The sequence below is a fragment of the Grammomys surdaster genome, unplaced genomic scaffold, assembly GCF_004785775.1.
Source record: "Grammomys surdaster isolate TR1022 unplaced genomic scaffold, NIH_TR_1.0 66, whole genome shotgun sequence".
Classification (NCBI taxonomy): domain Eukaryota; kingdom Metazoa; phylum Chordata; class Mammalia; order Rodentia; family Muridae; genus Grammomys; species Grammomys surdaster.
This window is the reverse complement of record NW_021604568.1, coordinates 4,776,786-4,794,210: the sequence shown is the minus strand read 5'-3', so window position 1 is coordinate 4,794,210 and position 17,425 is coordinate 4,776,786. Positions and strand designations below refer to the sequence as shown.

Genomic DNA, 17,425 nt, shown 5'->3' with positions numbered 1-17,425 from the left:
GAGTAAAAGGCAGAGGCTTTCTAAGACCCCCAGTCTGAACATCTTGAAATCAGTACTTTAGGGTTTCAAAGGAAGTGAAATTAAAAGGTCATTTAGCAACATGCCTGGCAGTCTGTGGATCATTTCTTCTACAATCTTCTGTAGCGCTTGTTAAACTGAGGCATCCAGACTCCATATCAAACTCAAACTCAGAGTCTGTCAAGGCCCAGGGGAGAGACTGCCCTAAGCTCTGCCTTTTTAACAAATTCCCAGGAGCTCTAGCACGTTAAGAAGAAATGGGAGGATTCCAGAGGAAATAGATGAGGGTAAAGATAAAAAGAAGCTATTTTTTGAGACAAGGTTTTGAGTAGCTCAGTCTGGCCTACACTGTGTAGTTTAGGATACTTCAAACTCCTGATCTTCCTACCTCTACCTCCCGGGTGTTGGAATTCAAAGCATTCACCACCACACCCAGCTAGAATTGATTCTTGAGTCTACACTGAGAAATGTAAATGGCTCACCTCACAGGTGAAGAGGGACGGCTGGTCAGGCAAGGAAGGCCTGGGTATGTGGCCCATTGACCCACACCTGTCAAGGATTTTCTGGAGTCCTCAGGTAAGTTATCACACCACTCTGTTTCCCCTAGGCCAAGGAAGGTGTATATTTAGGGGGTGTGATGTGAAGACCCTGTACTACTCCCTGCTATTTGGGAGCCTATGGCTCAAAGGTTGAAGTGGGTAAAAGGTCCCATTTACCTAATTCAGAGAAGAAATCCAATTAGTGCGGGGAGACACCTGGTGGACAAATAAGAAAAAGCACAGAAACAAAGGCAATAGAAATGCTTCATTCAAACTGGAAAAGGCTCTACAAAGAGTCCTAGCTCCAGCTGTCAGATGTAGCATACAGTGGAATCGGTACCCAGGGGGCAGGCACTGCAGGCTTACAGCTTCTTCCCATGGTCCAGTGAGAAGCAGCTCCCGTCTTTGAGGCCCTGATCGTACAGGATAAGCACCTCAGATCCATTCTTCTACCTGGCTCTATAAAGCAGAGCAGAGAGGCTTGGTGTCTGCTGCATCATTCTTCGGCTCTGAATGCCAACATGCTGGAGTTTCAGCAAGCCTCCTGTTTCATGGCAGGTTCTCCTGCCACCCCCTTTATCTGACTTGCTCATTCCCACCCGAGGTCCCTTTCTCCAGAGGTTCACAAGGCCCATGTCTAGTTCTCACATGCACTCTGCTCAGACACCTTTTTAGACTGACTAATCAAAACTAGCTGAGCAGTCTAGCTTTGCTTCACTTTGCTTTGCTCCTTTCACCAGAATGCTGGCTCTTTGGAAACAGACCTTGTCTTTTCAGTGCATACATTAAAACCTATGGGGAAAAACAAACAAACAAACAAACAAACAAACAAACAAACAAACCAGCATTCAGGAGATCCCCAGTAGCTGCTGAATTAAAATTTTTCACCATGGAACCCAGCCCTGAGCTGAGAAAGGTTCCGTGCTCAGGACTATATGGACGAGCCCAGCCCAAGCGTCTGTGCGTCAGCCTGGTCTACCAGGCTCATTTCGGCAAGCAGCTGTGCACTGCTTTCACCTTGAGGACTTGGAGGTATCTGGCTGGTAGGGGCTGGGGTCCTGGCCTAAGCAAGTCTCAGAGTTCTGGTGCACAGCCCCTTTTTTGCCAGAAGAGGACTTTTTGGCCACCAGCCCATTGTCATCCTTGATCTTCTTGAGTCGGGCTTTGCTCTTGGGTGGGATGGAGAAGGTAAGGGAACTCTTGTTGAACTCAAGTGGGAAGACACCTACATCTCCATCAAAGCGATTCTTGGACACCTGCAGATACCGTTTCCCAGGCCCAGTCACCAGCTTCCTATCCTGCAAGATCAGAACATTGTCTGCTTCTTGGCTTGCCTAAAAGAGAGGGGGCAGGAGAAAAAAGACAGGAGTGAAAGGTTGAGGGTACAGGGAGGAGTGCCAAGATTGGGAAAAGGAGAGGCTTAAGAGATGGCCCAACAGTTAAGAGTACTGGCTGCTCTTTCAGAAGGTCTAGGTTCAATTCCCAGCACCCCCAGGGTAGTCTGTACAAATGTCTGTAACTCTAGTCCCAGGGAATCCAATGCTTTCTTCTGGCTTCTGTGGGTACCAATATGCATGTGGTGCACAGACATACATGCAGGCAAAACACCCATGCACATTAAATAAAGTAAATCTTTAAAACGGGAAAAGTAGCCCCTCATCACTAAGCTCTTTAAACAACTCATCACAGTCAATGCTGGAGCCGGCAATCTCCCAGCTGTAACAAACTCACCACTGTCTCAGACTTGGTACTGCTGGCCCTGCTTTCAATGCCTCTCCTTCATGGTGGCCCCTCCTACCTGCCCACCTTATTCTCACCACTCATGTATCACTTCCCTAGGACCACCTTTGATCCCCTACAGTACCACCATGTTTTTTAACTTCTGCATTATTCTTGTTCCATGTTTGTTTCAAAGTGACAAAGTTTTTACAACTCAGCCTCAACTCCCCTTGCCTAGCTGAGGCCTTGCATGTAAAAGGAATTCAGTAGACCACTGGAGACATCAGGATGGAGCTGGTCCTGTGGCCAAGAAGGCCTTCCCATTTATTGGAAACCTCAGTATGACTTTTGTTGGGATGTCTGCTGGGAAGTCTCCCCAGATGTCACAGGATGACTCACAGGTAACTCCTTATAGCTCAACTCATGGAGCTGCAATCACCCGCTCACACTTTCTGCTGCTAGCAGATGTGAGTTCCTAGACTGCAAAGAACAAACTCCCATCCCTGATGTCTCTCGTGCCATGGCCCCAGAGCCCCACGTCTTTCTCTTGTTCAGGACAATCTTGAGGCTCTAAGACTGAATGAGGACTGTTTCTCGTTACACTCTCTAACTCCTCAGAGCTTGAGTACCTTAAAGACAACTCACTTTGGCTGAGCCAAAAATGGATGCTGTCTGCAGTTCCTTGTCGTCATCTTCTTTCCGTGGGTGAATAACCAGAGTCACGTGGCAGCTATTGTCTGTAGCAAACTTCCGAAAGGCTCCAACAATGTAGTCTTGAGCTGCAATCCTGCAGCAACGAAGTTCAGCAATAAAAAAGGTTATTGGGTGGAACATACATAAACTCTTGAGCAAGTCACTCCAGACAAACTATCCCAGCCCTGTTACACCTTCTACATAAGGGTTCACCCTCCAGTCCCTGACAGCTTCAAGAGAAGACGTGTGTCTGAGTTAGAGGAGAAGAGCTCACCTGTCAGTAGAGAGCTGCTCATGACCCATCATAAACTGCAAGTTGTCGATGACTACGTGACAAACGTCATAGACGTAGACAGCATGCTGCATTGTGTCTATGACAGACCTGGGAAAGAGAAGCAGCCATTTAAATAGTCAACAAATAGCCTCAGGACACTCCAGGGGGGAAGAGCTTGCATCCTGAAAACACCAGTGAAGACCTGCTCTCCCGACTTCATGTTCTCTGAAAACCCCAAGCCTGTCTAAAGAGACTGGATGGCACTCTCACTAGAATTGGAAAAAGAATCAAAAAAATGATGTGATCTCTCAAAAATGAAAGGAAGGGCCAGGTATGGTGACACATACCTTTTAATCCCAGCACTCTGAAGACAGAGGCAGGTGGATCTCTGTGAATTCAAGGGCAGCCTGGTCTACATAATGAGATCCAGGACAGCCAGAGCTAGCAAGAGAGACCTACCTCTAATCAATCAATTAATTAATTATCTCCTTGAAAAGTAACTGGGCTTTGACGGTCTTACCTGATGCTCTGTTGTCCGTGGAAAGTCATGAAGTAGAGAGGCAGGTCCTCGAAACGGTCTGCCCACTCTTCGTACTTGTCCAGTTGCTCTTCCAGCCGTGTCACAGCAAACTGAGTCAGCATGACCCGGGCTAGTCTCACGTTGCTGATCTCAAAGCTACCCCACAGTGTGTTCACTCCCTGGGTACACAAGTCCAGGGCATACTCACTGATGAATGTTGTCTTGCCACTGCCTGTTGGCCCTATAGGGGGATAGACAAAGCCTCGAGTTAAGAAGAAAGTCTGGTAGCACATGAGAGGCAGAAGCAGGGTGGGGGTGTCTCTCAGTTCAAGGCCAGCCTGGTCTATAGAGTGAGTTCCAGGACAGCCAGGGCTACACAGAGAGACCCTGTCTCAAACAACCAAAAAACCTAAAACAAAAAAGAGGGGCTGCAGAGATGGCTCAGTGGTTAAGAGCACTGACTGCTCTTCCAGAGGTCCCGAGTTCAATTCCCTGCAACCACATGGTGGCTCACAACCATCTGTAATGAGATCCGATGCCCTCTTCTGGTGTGTCTGAAGACAGTTACAGTGTGCTCACATACATAACATAAATAAATCTTAAAAACAAAAAAACAAACAAAAAGATGAAAGTCTGGTCTTTGAACCAAGATTCCAGTCAAAGTTGAGAGGGGAAGCCTCCTTTCAACACTGCCAGCAGGGTGAGGAGGGATGAAGCAGTAACTAAGAGTACTTGTTGCTCTTGCAGAAGACCTGGATTTGATTCCCCGCACCCACATGATGGCTCACAACAATCTGCAGGTCCAGTTCCAGGTGATAGAATAAGTTTTTGCTTCTGAGGGCATCAGGCATGCATGTTGTGCACATACATACATACAAAGCACTCATGTACATAATAAATAAATCATAAATAAATAAATAAATAAATAGATACTGCCAGTGGCCAAACACCACATACTTTGTCACCATATTGTCTAATCCTTTACCTAAAACACTGATATTTTTATAATATTTTATGGATATGGGTGTTCTATCTGCATATATGGCTGTGGAACATATGCATGCCTGGTGTCCTTAGAGGCCAGAAGAAGTCATCAGATCCCCCTGGAACTGGAGCTACAGACAGTTGTGAGCCACTATATGGGTGATGGGAATTGAACTCTGAGTCCTCTGCAAAAGCAGCCAGCGCTCTTAGCCACTGAGCCATCTCTCCAGCCCCCAAACCAGTGATTTTACAGAGTCACCTGTAAAGACCGTCAACTCGCCCTTCCGATGTCCCTTCAGCAGACGATTCAGGTCTGGGAAGCGGCTCCAACGGACACCAGCTGCTTGGTCCACATTTGACAGTTCTCCTAAAACCTCTTCTCGGAGCTGGCGAAAAGACACAATAGACTTGTGCCAGGCAGGGAGGGCAGTACGAAGAATACGGGGAAGACTTAAGCCTTGGTTTAAGGCCTCCAGGGGACGAGGTTGTTGGCTCCCAGGCCTCACCAAAGAGCATCGCTTGGGGTTGAGTTTTCGGGCAAACAGTTTGGCAGCTTCCCAGGATCGAAGGTCATCTCCTAGCCAGAACACAATCCGACGGAACTGTTCGAGGTAAGGGAGTAGGGCAGGGGGTAAGCAGACCGTTCCTCGGGGCAGGGAAAGGGTTGGCAGGCCCGTGGACTGGCTCAAGGCCAGGCTGTCCAGTTCACGGCTTGTCAGGACCACCTCCGCATCTCTACGGCTGATCAGTGGTAATCCAAATAGGTTGTGATAGACACCAGGCCGGGGAATAGTGGTGTCTACGTAGTGTACTCCATTTTCCTGACCCTCAGCCCCTAGTAGCTTCAGGCCACGTAATCCTGAGCTCCCAGGGGTGAACCAAGGAAAGACCAGACTTCGAGTAGATCGAAGATATCGGACATTGAATCTCCTGAGTGTGTCATCTGTCACCTTGGTAAGGCCAAACACCACACGAGCTAGCTGGGCTTCCTCAGGGTCAGGAAGCTCCCAAAGAGGTATGGCTCGGTTCCAGATTCTCAAGACCTCCTCCCTGTCCTCAGCTTCTGGGCCCTCCCTAAGTAGGACTCCCTCTTTGGCCCCATCCCCTCGTCCCTCCACACTGGCCTGGAAGTCTTCCCAGCTCCCTTCTGCTAGGCTGGTCATGCAGAGAAAGTGTCCTGTGGTCTTGTCGATGAAGAGGCAGAAGGAAGTGGTAGCATCCTTATTCTGATTTTTGATGTCTGAGGACGCCACAAAGGGACTTGGTGCTCGAAGGCAGCTGTGGCCATCCTGGAAGGGGATCCCATGTGCACGTAAATATTGGCGGATTTCAGTTGTAGTCACAGGTGACATAGGTATCTCTAAAGCTGGGAGCGCTTCTTTTCTGTACCTTCTACGGGGAGGGCCTGGAGCCAAGCTTCGGGGCAGGCCTCTCCTACCCACCCACTCCCCACGAAGTGGCAGCAAGATCCGGAGAGGATACGCACGTCGGAGAAGCAGCCACATTTCCTAATGGAGTGGGATGCAACTGCTGCAAAAACTTTTGGTATCTGGTTTAGTGCCTTCACTTGGAACCTTCCACAAAGCACTCACAGAACTCACAATTGCTGGCTTTTCTCTTTTTCTCTACTAAAACTTCTTTAAGAACACAGTTCTTAATCCCCTTGGTTGCCTGTATATTGCTACTTCATCCCTACACACCTATACTACCCTTTCTCGTCTACGCCCCTCTCTGAAGATTCTCATATTTCTAGGGCCTTCTACGGTCCCTCAATCTAAACGGCTTCTCTGTATCATCTCTTCACGTCTACTACCCCTCTACGGACTCTCCTCGCCAACCTCATCTCTACGGCTTTCCGCATCCTGTCTGAACCCCAACTCCAGGCGCTCTTAGTTCCTAGCGCTCACAGGGACCCTCCACACCGCTGGAGGTCACGCGCTCAGGCCCGGCGTCCTCACTGGCTCCGGGCTCTGCCCTCCACTTCAGAAGCTCCACGCTCCCGCCCCCAGCTTCGCGTCACCGCTCTCCTTTCTAGTGTTCTGTCCGCAACGTGGGTCGCCCGCACGCGCCAGTCGCTGTGACTCCGGAAGCAAAACTCTCCTAGGCGCCCATGCCCCCGGAACCGGAAGTCGTCGGTTAGTCCCGCCCTCCAGCTCCGTGTCCCGGCTATCTAACGGTAGCCATGACCGGGCGCGGGACTCCGAGCCGCTTTCTGACCAGCGTCCTCCATAATGGGCTAGGTCGCTACGTGCAGCAGCTGCAGCGTCTCAGCCTCAGCCTCAGCCGGGATGCGCCCTCGTCCCGCGGCGCCAGGTGAGGGGCGCGGTAGCGGGAGGACCGGAAAGGGGGGCGGGGAACGACGGGACTGGGTTCCGCGAACCGTACTCACCTTCGCTGCGTCTCGCAGGGAGTTCGTGGAACGCGAAGTGACCGACTTCGCCCGACGGAACCCAGGAGTCGTAATATACGTGAACCCGCGCCCGTGCGCCGTGCCAAGAATAGTGGCCGAATACCGTGAGCTGGGCCGAGTTAGGGTGGGAGGGGGGCGGGATCCCGGCTTGCCCGCTGGGTTTTACTTGTTTGTTTTCCGACCTGGAGGCTTACACTCATTCCCACTTTCCTCTGGCAGTTAACGGGGCTGTGCGCGAGGAAAACGTCAACAGCAAGTCGGTGGAGGAGATCACGTCGCTGGTGCAGAAGCTGGCAGACCAATCCGGCTTGGATGTGATCCGCATCCGCAAGCCCTTCCATACGGACAACCCTAGCATCCAGGGCCAGTGGCACCCCTTCACCAACAAACGGACTGCCCTCCACGGGCTGCGGCCCAGAGAACTCCAGGATTCTGCTCCGGCTTCCGTACAAGCACAGTAAAGAACCAGGCTTTGGACGGTGAAAGTGATAGGATTCGTTCCTCTTTCAGATTTCAAATGCAGGCCAAGTAGGTGGAGCCTACCAGCGAGGGTGTGGCCCGGGAGAAAGAAGAGCTTTCCCCATTGCCCACTTGTAGCGAGGTGCTGCTACCTTGTGAATACCCTAATTCTGATTCAGTTGGCCTCCTTGTAAACTGAGATGTGAGAAGTGTACAACACTTCCAAATGTTATACAAGGACCTTGATTTCTGAAATACACATAATAATGATTTCAAAACACAGCAAAGAGTCTGAAGACTGTCTTCTGAAGGACACAGGATGTCCTGTTGTTCTCGCTGTGGTATAGCATTGGGCAAGGCACCTTATATCAGTGTTTATGTGCAGTTTGGGAGACTGAAGTCGAATCTGGTGTTGGTGTGTGCCTTTAATTCCCAGCATTTGGTTGGCAGAGGCAGGTGAATCTCTGAGTTTAAGGCCATCTTGGTCTACAGAATAAGTTCCAAGACAACCAGGTCTCCAAAAGAAAAAAAAAAAAAAGAAAAACGAAAAAGGAAGAAAACTGAAGTTATTAAACTTCCTAAAACCATGTTTGAAGATTATTTATCATGTTTATCATGTGTATAAGTGTTTTGCCTGCGTGTATTTCTGTGCACCATGCACATACAGTACTCAGAGGCCAGAAGGCCAAGTTCCAAGGGTCCCTTGGAACTGGAGTTACAGGGAGTTGTGAGCCACCATATTGGTTCTGGGAATTGAACTCGAGTCTTTTGAAAGAACAGTCAATGCTTTTAACCACCAGAGCTATCTTTCCAGCCTCTCAAAGTCACAAGTCAAAAATTTGTAATTTTTTCAAGATGCAAGATCTCACTATGTAGCTCTGACTGTCCAGGATCACTGTGTAGACACAGGCTGGCTTCAAACTCATAGAGACCTGCCTGTATCTGCTTTCCAAGTGCTGGAACTAAAGATGTGCGCCACTGTGCTTGGCTCAAAATGTATGCATGTTTTAAGCATAAGCCATACTTTTGACTCTGAAAGCAGAAGCAGAACATAAAACCTTTTAATGGTTAGTGTCAAAGGCAATATGATCCAGAGTCTCAGAGCAGGTCCCAGGTGACACGCTTTATGTAGTTCTAATTGCACTCCTACCCCAAAATTCTTTGTACAGCACTGAGCTCGTGTCTGTCCCTGGATGGAGGAGTGGGAAGTGCTGAGAAGCTTGGGGGTGGGGGGCACAAGGGCTGGCAGAGAGTATCTTCCAGGCAGAGGTGGCTTAGGGGTTAAGACCGCTTGCTGCTCTTCCAGAGGCCTCAGGTTCAATTCTCAGCAACCACATGGCAAGCAACAACCATCTGTGGTGGTTCCAGGTTACCTGGTCTCTGAGGGTATCTGGCATCAGGGTGTCAGGGAGGGAAGGGAAAGGCCTTAGTGTGGTGGTACAACTTTTAATGACCATCACTCAGAAGGCAGAGGCAGCCAGGTAGATGAGTTCAAGGGCAGTCTAGTCTACAAAGAGGGTTCCAAGCCAGTGAGGGCTACACAGTAAGACCAGGTCTTTAAAAAAAAAAAAAAAAGAGCTGGTTAGATGGCTCTGTATATAAAAGCAATCATTGGCAAGCCTGGTAACCTGAGTTTGATCCCCAGGACTCACATAGTGGAAGAAGAAGCAAACATTCTCTCAAATTGTCCCCTGACCTCCATATGTGCACCCTGGCATGTTAAAGCATATGTGCACACAGGCAACACTTTTTTTTAAAAGCAAGGAGCTGTTAGTGTGTATCAGTAGTTGTACATAACCAGGAGTTGGTGATCAGCTTGAGCAACAGTGAAGTTCCCTATCTGCAAAGATACAGCCAAAGGAAGAGGGCCAGGAGCAAATGCTGGGAGTCCTTGTGACTTCATGAGCTGCTCTGATTTTATCCCCCTTAACATGGTCATCAGTGAGAAAAGTGAGCCCTCGTGGCCCTGTGCCTGCCCAGCTCAGCAGAGGCCGACGTGGAGGATCTCATTCCTTATGTAAATATTTTTATGGGGAACAAAGCCAACCCTAGATGAAGAAATCTCTGGAGCACCTTCTCCATTAGCCAGAAATCTGGCTCTGGTAAAGCCAGTCTAGACCGAGCAGACACTCAAAGCTGTGGGGGAAAGAGGGCATTTATTAGCCAACATCAGGAGGAGGAGCAGAGCCCAGGCTCCCTATTCCATCACGCGCCTGCTCCACCCACCTGCGTGACAAGTGGGGGCATTCCTGAAGAAGTACAGCCATTCTCACAATAAATACATTCATTGTGGGGTGGAGGTGGGAGAGGTATGGGTGAAGGGCAGTAAAAACTCGTGGGGTTCCACGTTCTCAGCTACAAAAATAACAGTCATCCTCACCCAAGGGGAATGGGAGAGCTCAGTCAGGGTTGATTGTCCCATATGGGCCTGGAGACATCTGAGGCCCTTGGACCTTGAAAGTGCCCTGGTGAGGTAGGACAGGAATGGGAGCCAAGCATCCAAACTCCCAGCCTCTGCCCTTTGCATAGTTCCAGGAATGGGCTTCATGTGCCAGGTGAGATACCAGGTCACTTCCTCCTGCTCTGGTCTAGGAGGAGCAATTGCTTGGTCCCTAAGAGGGAGGCTGGCTCATTGAGTGCAGTGTTGGCCACTTGTCCTAGTTCAGTGAGGACAGCTACATGGGAAGGGAAATCTTCCTTTGAAATATCCATGGACCAAACCTAGTAGACACAGGTCTGACTGAGGCAGCAAGGGGAGGTTCAGGATGTACATGTGGGTGGAAATGTAAGCACATGATACGGGTGTGTTGCCACATACGCACAGGGAAGGACATGCCTGGAGCTCTGGCACCCTCACATGGGAATGAGAAGAGGAGGGAGGCTGACTCACAAAGGCTGCAGAGGAAAGGAGAGGAGTGATGCTTCTCTCCTCCCAAGCCGGCCTGTTCCCAGTCTCCTGCCAAAGGGTTACCACATGGGGCTGGGCCCGGAGAGACCTGAAGGTGACAGTTGGGAGGGTGCCCTGAATCTAGGATGAGTGAGACAAGGATGCCCCAGGAGGAGGAGCAGGACACTGCAGCCCAGCTGATACACATTCGTCCATGTATACATGTGAATGGAAGCAGGACTCGGGTGGCTGGTAGAGAGAGGTCTTGTCTGAATTCAGGACTACCCAGCACACAGCTGTGCAGAGGGTGGTGACATTGAGGCCATCTGGACCTGCAGAGCCCTACCTGAGAAGAAGAGGAAGGTTGGGCACATAATGGGATAAGAAGGCAATCCTCCCAAGTCTTTAGGTCAAGGGATAGAAACTGGGTCTGGGTTTGTGGAGTAGTTGGTTCTGGGGAAGCACCTACCTTTAAGGAGCACCGGTGGGCCTGGGCTGCTCACATGTGTCTTGGAGACTGAAGAGGGGACTTTGGCTAACCATGACTCTGGCCAGCCCTACAGAGACATCACAAAGTTGGAAGGCAATGGAGTTGGGAGCATGAAGGAGGGTGGACATGTTTGGGGAGGCAGTGGCTCAGCCTAGGACAGACAGGCTGGCTTGGAAGAGCATGTGTTTGGGAGGCTGGGCTCAGACGGAGCTCTCGTCTAGCTGCTCGACGAGCTGGGTGTGCTTCCTCTTCTCCAGGATGCGGCTGAGCTCCTCTGCAAAGGAGCAGGGTCCTGCCGGCACGCCATTGTTGCTCTGCCTCAGGAGCACATAACTGCTGCCATTCATCCTTCGCAGCCGGCTGGGCAGTGCCACCAGCCCATTGGTCAGCTCAGCGGGTGGGGGTGGGGGAGGCGGGGGTGGGGGGGTTGGTGCTCCTTCCCCAGGGATGATCTGGAGACAGCCACTCTCCAGACCGCCAGCTCCCTCTCCGTCATCACCTTCATCTTCCTCTCCAGGACACTGGCCCGAGACCGTCTGCAGCTGCACAGCTGAGCCCCCTGCCCGGCCAGCCCGACCCAATGAATATTTTCGTCTTCGACCTCGTCTGCCTCCCCGAAGACAAGCCACATAGAGGAGGGAAGATGCCAAGATGAGGCAGAGGCCACCAAGAATCGCAATGGCTACCACATAGAACAACCTCATGTCTTGTGCCAGCTGTGCCCCAGGTGTGGCAGGGGCTTGTGGAGCTGGGGCAGGGGTGGCTGGCCGGACTGTGAGGCTGTAGGAAGCCAGCAGCATACGGAGGCCATTCTCCTCGGCATAGCAGCCATAGTTGCCACTGTGTTCCAGTTGTGTGTCTGTTACCAGCAGTCCATCTACTCCCACGCGGTAGCCATCCTGCCCATCACTCAGGCTCTTGCTCCTGTTGAGTAGCCACAAAGCCCGGGCCAGGTTAGATGGCTGGTCACAGGGCAAAAGGACATCATCACCCCGGAGCACAGATCGGGTCTTGAGTGGCGGTGGTGGTCCTGGGGAGCATAGGGGAGGAAAGATCAATACGTGCCCATCCCAGACAGCATTGGAATTGGCAAGATAGACTGTAGACAGCTGTCTACAGGCACAAAAGCTAGAACTGGTGACACCTAAGCAAGCCTGTGCATGCATTGTGCTTCCCAGGATGTACACTGGCCCTCCCTTCGTAGGAAGTGAGTGGTGTCTTAGGCCCTTTCTCCTTCTCCAGCAGGCCCTCTGCCCTCTGTGTTCAGTTCTGACCTTTTACCACAGGACTCTGCGTCTTATCTTCAGTACAGCTTCCTTTCCTGAACACCAGACTCTACTGTTTACCATGTGCTGGGCATCTCGATAAAGCTAACATCTCACCCATCACCCACACCAGGTCTGTTCTTTGCATTGCTACCATGAGCTGCTCAGCAGTTTGCATCAGGAACCTGGGAGGCTCCCTTGCCTCTCTCTCCTTCATCTTTATGTCTGCCCTCAGGAGACTCTGAGGCCTGCTCCTCTTCTCTCCTTCCATGGCTGTCTGCCCTCTAGGGCCCTCGGTTAATCTCTTCTTGCAACTAAAGGTGATCCTTGAAGACTCACATCTAGACTGAGGAGACAGGTCAGTGATTGTAGGTGCTAGCTGCTATGCCTGACCACTGATTTCATCCCCTGGGATCCACATGTAGGAAGGAGAACACGACTCCCATAAGGTGTCTCATACGTGTGCATCCACATCACACGTGCTTGTGAGCAAAATAAATAAAGCTTTAAAAATTTGAACACAGGAGCCAGAAAGATGGCTCAGTGGTTAAGAGCAGTCATTGCCCTTGCAGAAGACCTGGGTTTGGCTCTCAGCACCCATGGGGTGGTTCACAAGCACCCATAACTCCAGTTCCAGGGAATACGATGCTCTTCTTACTTCTACAGACATCAGACATACACATAGTGCACATACATACATGTAGGCAAAGTGCACTCACAAAATATTTTTTAAAAACATAGGGTAGGGAGGCCTTTAATCCCAGCATTTGAGAGACAGAGGCATGCAGATATCTGAGTTCAAAGCCAGCCTGGTCTACAGAGTGAGTTCCAGGACAGCCAGGGCTACACAAAGAAACCCTGTCTAGATTTAAAACAAACAAACAAACAAACAACCCAAATCTGATCATACCACTTCTTGGTGGTGTAAAACTCTTGCGAGGTTTCCTGTAAGGACCAACACTCGCCAGCCTCTTCCTCCTGAACTCGCTGACCCCTGCTGACCCCTGCTGGTGCCATTGCCCTCCTCATGCCCTCCACCTGCCTGGTAAGCTTGGACACAGCAGGGCTTAGTGATCAAAAGCACAGACTCTGAGCTGACTGCTTCAGGCCAGGTTGCTTCTACCCCTGCCGCTTAGTAGCTGAGTAACCATGAACAGTTTCCTCACAGTCCCCATGCCTCAGAGGGGCTGTCCCTCAGGGGGATGACAATGGTGCCGCTCACATGGAGTGTTTGTGAAGATAAACAGATGGCAGGATTTACACCAGTGCTTGGCACCTAAGTTCTCAGTCTGTGTCAGCTCTGAGTGCCAACTTTTGTTCTTCCTTCAGATATCAGCTCTGCTACATGGTTTCGTTTGGAAACACATTAACCCTCTGCATCTTGTTGTCGTTGGAATTATTAATAATCACAGTTATTTGTGCTTACTTCCCCCCCCACTTACTCCCCCCCCCTCTCTGGGTAGGGGATGGTGCTAGAAAGCAAACCCAGGACCTTTATACACATAAGACAAGGAGAGTTCTCTACCAATGAGCCACACCCCCACCTGTCTCCAAGTCTTGAGCCCATTTCCTCATTTACACGTTACTTGGGAAATAGATATCCATCCAGCACTCTGTGATAGGTCGTTCTCACCGAAACCACCCAAGCACAGCAACTCAGAAACATCCACACAAGCCCATGAGTTCCACTCACCTGCGTCCCTGCTGCCCTCACAGCCTCGATTTCCTCTCTCTATGTCCTGTATCAATGCCGTCCTGCAGACAGAAAATCAAGATTCATGAACACCAGGGAATGGGCATCAGGTTTACCAGTAATCCCGTACAGGCTTTCTTCCTCCACATCTACCCCATCCGTACCCCCAACCTCTACCCTGGGACCTGTTGGCTACGGTGGTGGCCACCATGCAGGCATGGGTGCTGGAGTCCCAGCCACAGTAGGGGTCCCGTGCCAGGATGCAGTCATAGCAGGAACGGTAGCGTGAGCAGCTGGACAGAGGAAACTGGATGACTCCGGTCGTAGCCCCCACGTAGAGGCTGTGCTGGAACCAGAGAGGACAGTCGGTCAGCAACCCGAGTCTCTGCCCAGCCTCCCCAGTCCCCTTTTCTGTTAGCATATTGAGGCCAGACTACCTGCATTGGTGAGATAACTAGATTGTCCACAGACTGGGGCTCCCTGAACACTTGTATCTCTTCGATAATGTGCATCCCAGAGCCCAGGACTACGGCCTTGTGGATCCAGCCATCAGCTGATGTAGAAAGGGCAGAAGTCAGAACCCCACAGTGTGATCTGCTCTCAGTACCCGACAGCACGCCTAATGGGAACAGCTCAGGAATCATAAGGTTAGAGACAAGAAATCATCTGTCTCAAAAAACCAAACCAAAAAAAAAAAAAGAACAAGAAACAAAAAAGTCGGGCGGTGGTGGCGCACACCTTTAATCCCAGCACTTGGGAGGCAGAGGCAGGTGGATTTCTGAGTTCGAGAGTTCGAGGCTAGCCTGGTCTACAGAGTGAGTTCCAGGACAGCCAGGGCTACACAGAGAAACCCTGTCTCGAAAAACCAAACAAAAAAAGAAAAAAGCAAGAAATCAGCCACCAGCTGTGGTCCCTCAGGCTAGGGGATACTCCAGCCCAGTGTGGCAGGAACTATTGTGTTCAGAAATATCAGTAACCAAGGCCATTAGGGATCAGGGATTTGGGTCAGAAGCACCTGTGCCAAGAAAGAGCAGGTCATAGGTGGGTCCAGCAGGCGTGCGGACGTGTGTTCCTGCGAGATGTGTGTAGCGTACACTGCGTTTCAACAGCAGGGGCCGCCCACGTGTGGGCACCACAGGCCGAGCCATCAGTGGGTGCAACTTCACAAAGTCCAGAACCAGGGAGGGCAAGTCTTGGGATGAGTTGTAGCCTCGGCTGCGCAATGAATCTGTGATGCACTGGGTTGGGGGATGGGTGGTGAGGCTCAGGACTCCACCACCTGCCTCCCTCTTATAAAGTTGAGCCCCACCCGCGACCCCCGAGCTTCGTCTACTCAATGTAGGGTCCAGGCCTGGGTGCTCACCGAGCCAGGCCGGGGTTCAGGCACCCCACCCTCATAGCGGCCCCAGCGCCGGGCACTATCCTGGTACTCCATAAAAGGGCCCGTGAAGACAGCCTGAATCTCAGCCAGGTCATAGCGGCAGATGGCCGAAGCCTCCAGCGTCTTCCTAGGAATGAGACAGTGGAGGACTGAGTGGAGCCTGCCCCAACCCTGTGCTCCATCTGGAGCCACTTTACCACGGTCCATCTCCACTGTAGGCCTATGGACCCATCTTGCGCATCAGTGGACCACAATGCCCTCTGGCCCTGGGATAGCTTGAGAAGCCTGACCTCATTTTGCAGCCAGCCCGCCCTCTCCCCAGCTCATCAACGACGTCAGTTCCTTTCCCATCACCTCTGTGCTTACCACTGCGTGGCCAGGGTGAAGACTGCGTAGAAGTGTGTGTGGGATGACGTATCAGCATCCAGGCTGCAGACCCCACGTAGTGTCTCATACTGTGGGATGTGGCAGATGAGACGAGCCTTCAGGAAGGATGTCCACTTCTTCTGTAGGATCTTCTTCCCTCCTAGATCTCCCTGGGGAGGCAGGGACACTGGATTAGGATCAGAGGTCTAGCCTCTCCCCACACCCTGACTGCATCATATATGTACCTTGCACACACGGGCTACTCTAGCCACACGGTGGCTGCTGCGACTCTGAGTGAAGCTGCTGGAGCCTTCCTCACGCTCCATGAAGAAGTAGTAAATCTTGTCATCGTCACCCACTGCACTGGTCTTGCTCTCCCGCACCAGCACAGAGAACACAAACTCAGCATCTGTGGGTTGAGTGTTTATTTGAGTGACTTATGAAATAGGTCATGCTCTCTCCCACAACCTCGCCCCGGAGCCACGCCCCCTCACAGCCACGCCCCCCCAACACACACACACACACACACACACACACACACACAGCCTGGATAGGCTCACCTGCAGACTTGAAAACCGGATGGTCAGCTGCCCAAAGGAGTAAACAATAAGAAATAGACTCCCCCCAGTCCCCGTCACCCTGCTAACCATTGAGCCAGTGCATGGGTGCCTCCTCAGTTCTCAGAGAGTGTGGGTGGCGGCTCCGGCGAATATCAGGAATGCTCCGGAATTCATACCGCGTGGCTGTGTAGAGGCCTCCATCTGGGGCAGGACATCCAGGCATGAGATACATGTCATGTGCAACAGGGAACATGGCATGCACAAACGGCAAGTCCTAGCAACAGGATCCACATTCAGATCATAGAATCCTGGGGCTGAGGGCTGGCTGCAGGAGTGTCTGCTCACCAATGATAAGGCCTGTGAAGCCACGGGCTGGGTCATAAGGACATTTCTCCTTTCCCTCCTCAAAGCTAGTAGGCAAGATGAAGGCCTCAGCATCCTGGAGAATAAAGGTCCCAATCGGTCAATGGTCCTGAGGACAGGCAAGGGGTGCAGCTCAACATCAGGCCAGTCTGGGGTTAGGAGTCAGGGCTAGGGGCAGGGATACTCACAATGGCTGCACAGAGAGGCTGGAAGGCGTAGGTCCCACATGCATAGAAGTGGGAGGCATTGAGCCGCTGTAGGAATCGCACATGGTTGAAACACTCCGTCTACAGACAGAGGGAGGCAGTGATATAACTCGTCCGCCCAGATACAAGCCATCTCCATGACTCTAGCTTTGTAGTCTGATTCCTGCCCCCACCTATAGGATATACTTTCCTGACACCACTCCTCCAGTGTCTCCTGTGTCTGTCTCCTGCAATTCCCCTCCACCTAACTTTCAGACACCACCAGAGCTCAAAGATAGAGGAGCATTTCAGGAGAATGGGGGCTTGACATGAGCTCAAAAGTTACTTTTAAGGGGTTGGAGAGATGGTTCAGCAGTTAAGAACATTAACTGTTCTTCCAGAGGACGCAGGTTCAATCCCTAGTAACCAAAGGACAGCTCACGACCATCTGTAACTCCAGGATATGACACCCTCACACAGACATACATGTAGGCAAAACACTAATGCACATGGGGGAAAAGTTACTTTCGAGCAATGTTCCTCCCTAATCCTGGAGTTCCCACAAATCCTAACTCTCTATCTCATTCTCTCTCTCTCTCTCTCTCTCTCTCTCTCTCTC

At 51.2% G+C, this 17,425-nt stretch overlaps 3 protein-coding genes across 6 annotated transcripts in view; 1 reads left to right on the top strand and 2 right to left on the bottom strand.

Annotated features, from left to right (window-relative positions):
• Positions 1-803: 803 nt before the first annotated feature.
• Positions 804-7,624, bottom strand: Twnk (twinkle mtDNA helicase). Of its 2 annotated transcripts, none has more exons than XM_028776501.1 (5): positions 7,137-7,624; positions 3,764-4,004; positions 3,244-3,351; positions 2,922-3,063; positions 804-1,891 (listed from the first exon to the last, which is right to left on the bottom strand). In XM_028776501.1, exons 2-5 carry the CDS (start codon positions 3,883-3,885, stop codon positions 1,571-1,573), a joined length of 693 nt encoding a protein of 230 aa, XP_028632334.1. In that variant the 5' UTR covers positions 3,886-4,004; positions 7,137-7,624; the 3' UTR covers positions 804-1,570. The 2 variants fall into 2 exon arrangements, with proteins under 2 accessions (XP_028632334.1, XP_028632324.1); XM_028776491.1 differs by lacking the exon at positions 7,137-7,624 and adding an exon at positions 5,007-6,910.
• On the top strand, positions 5,319-7,898 carry Mrpl43 (mitochondrial ribosomal protein L43). 3 transcript variants are annotated; one of them, XM_028776513.1, is made up of 4 exons: positions 5,319-5,358; positions 5,580-7,060; positions 7,155-7,261; positions 7,377-7,898. In XM_028776513.1, the coding sequence occupies exons 2-4, from the start codon at positions 6,930-6,932 to the stop codon at positions 7,616-7,618; spliced, it is 480 nt and encodes a 159-aa protein (XP_028632346.1). In that variant the 5' UTR covers positions 5,319-5,358; positions 5,580-6,929; the 3' UTR covers positions 7,619-7,898. The 3 variants fall into 3 exon arrangements, with proteins under 3 accessions (XP_028632346.1, XP_028632354.1, XP_028632363.1); XM_028776521.1 differs by having other exon boundaries at positions 5,348-5,701; positions 5,902-7,060; XM_028776530.1 differs by having other exon boundaries at positions 5,348-6,882; positions 6,988-7,060.
• A 1,855-nt stretch (positions 7,899-9,753) lies between these two features.
• Positions 9,754-17,425, bottom strand: part of Sema4g (semaphorin 4G) — a 14,268-nt gene continuing 6,596 nt past the window's right edge. Inside the window, exons 5-15 of the mRNA XM_028776484.1 lie at positions 16,810-16,908; positions 16,604-16,697; positions 16,346-16,459; positions 15,944-16,107; positions 15,699-15,868; positions 15,315-15,459; positions 14,967-15,189; positions 14,389-14,504; positions 14,137-14,297; positions 13,952-14,013; positions 9,754-12,023 (exon numbers count right to left, since the gene is read on the bottom strand). Coding sequence (XP_028632317.1) covers positions 11,194-12,023; positions 13,952-14,013; positions 14,137-14,297; positions 14,389-14,504; positions 14,967-15,189; positions 15,315-15,459; positions 15,699-15,868; positions 15,944-16,107; positions 16,346-16,459; positions 16,604-16,697; positions 16,810-16,908 — 2,178 coding nt within the window. The 3' untranslated portion in view covers positions 9,754-11,193. The remainder of the gene's footprint in view (positions 12,024-13,951; positions 14,014-14,136; positions 14,298-14,388; positions 14,505-14,966; positions 15,190-15,314; positions 15,460-15,698; positions 15,869-15,943; positions 16,108-16,345; positions 16,460-16,603; positions 16,698-16,809; positions 16,909-17,425) is intronic.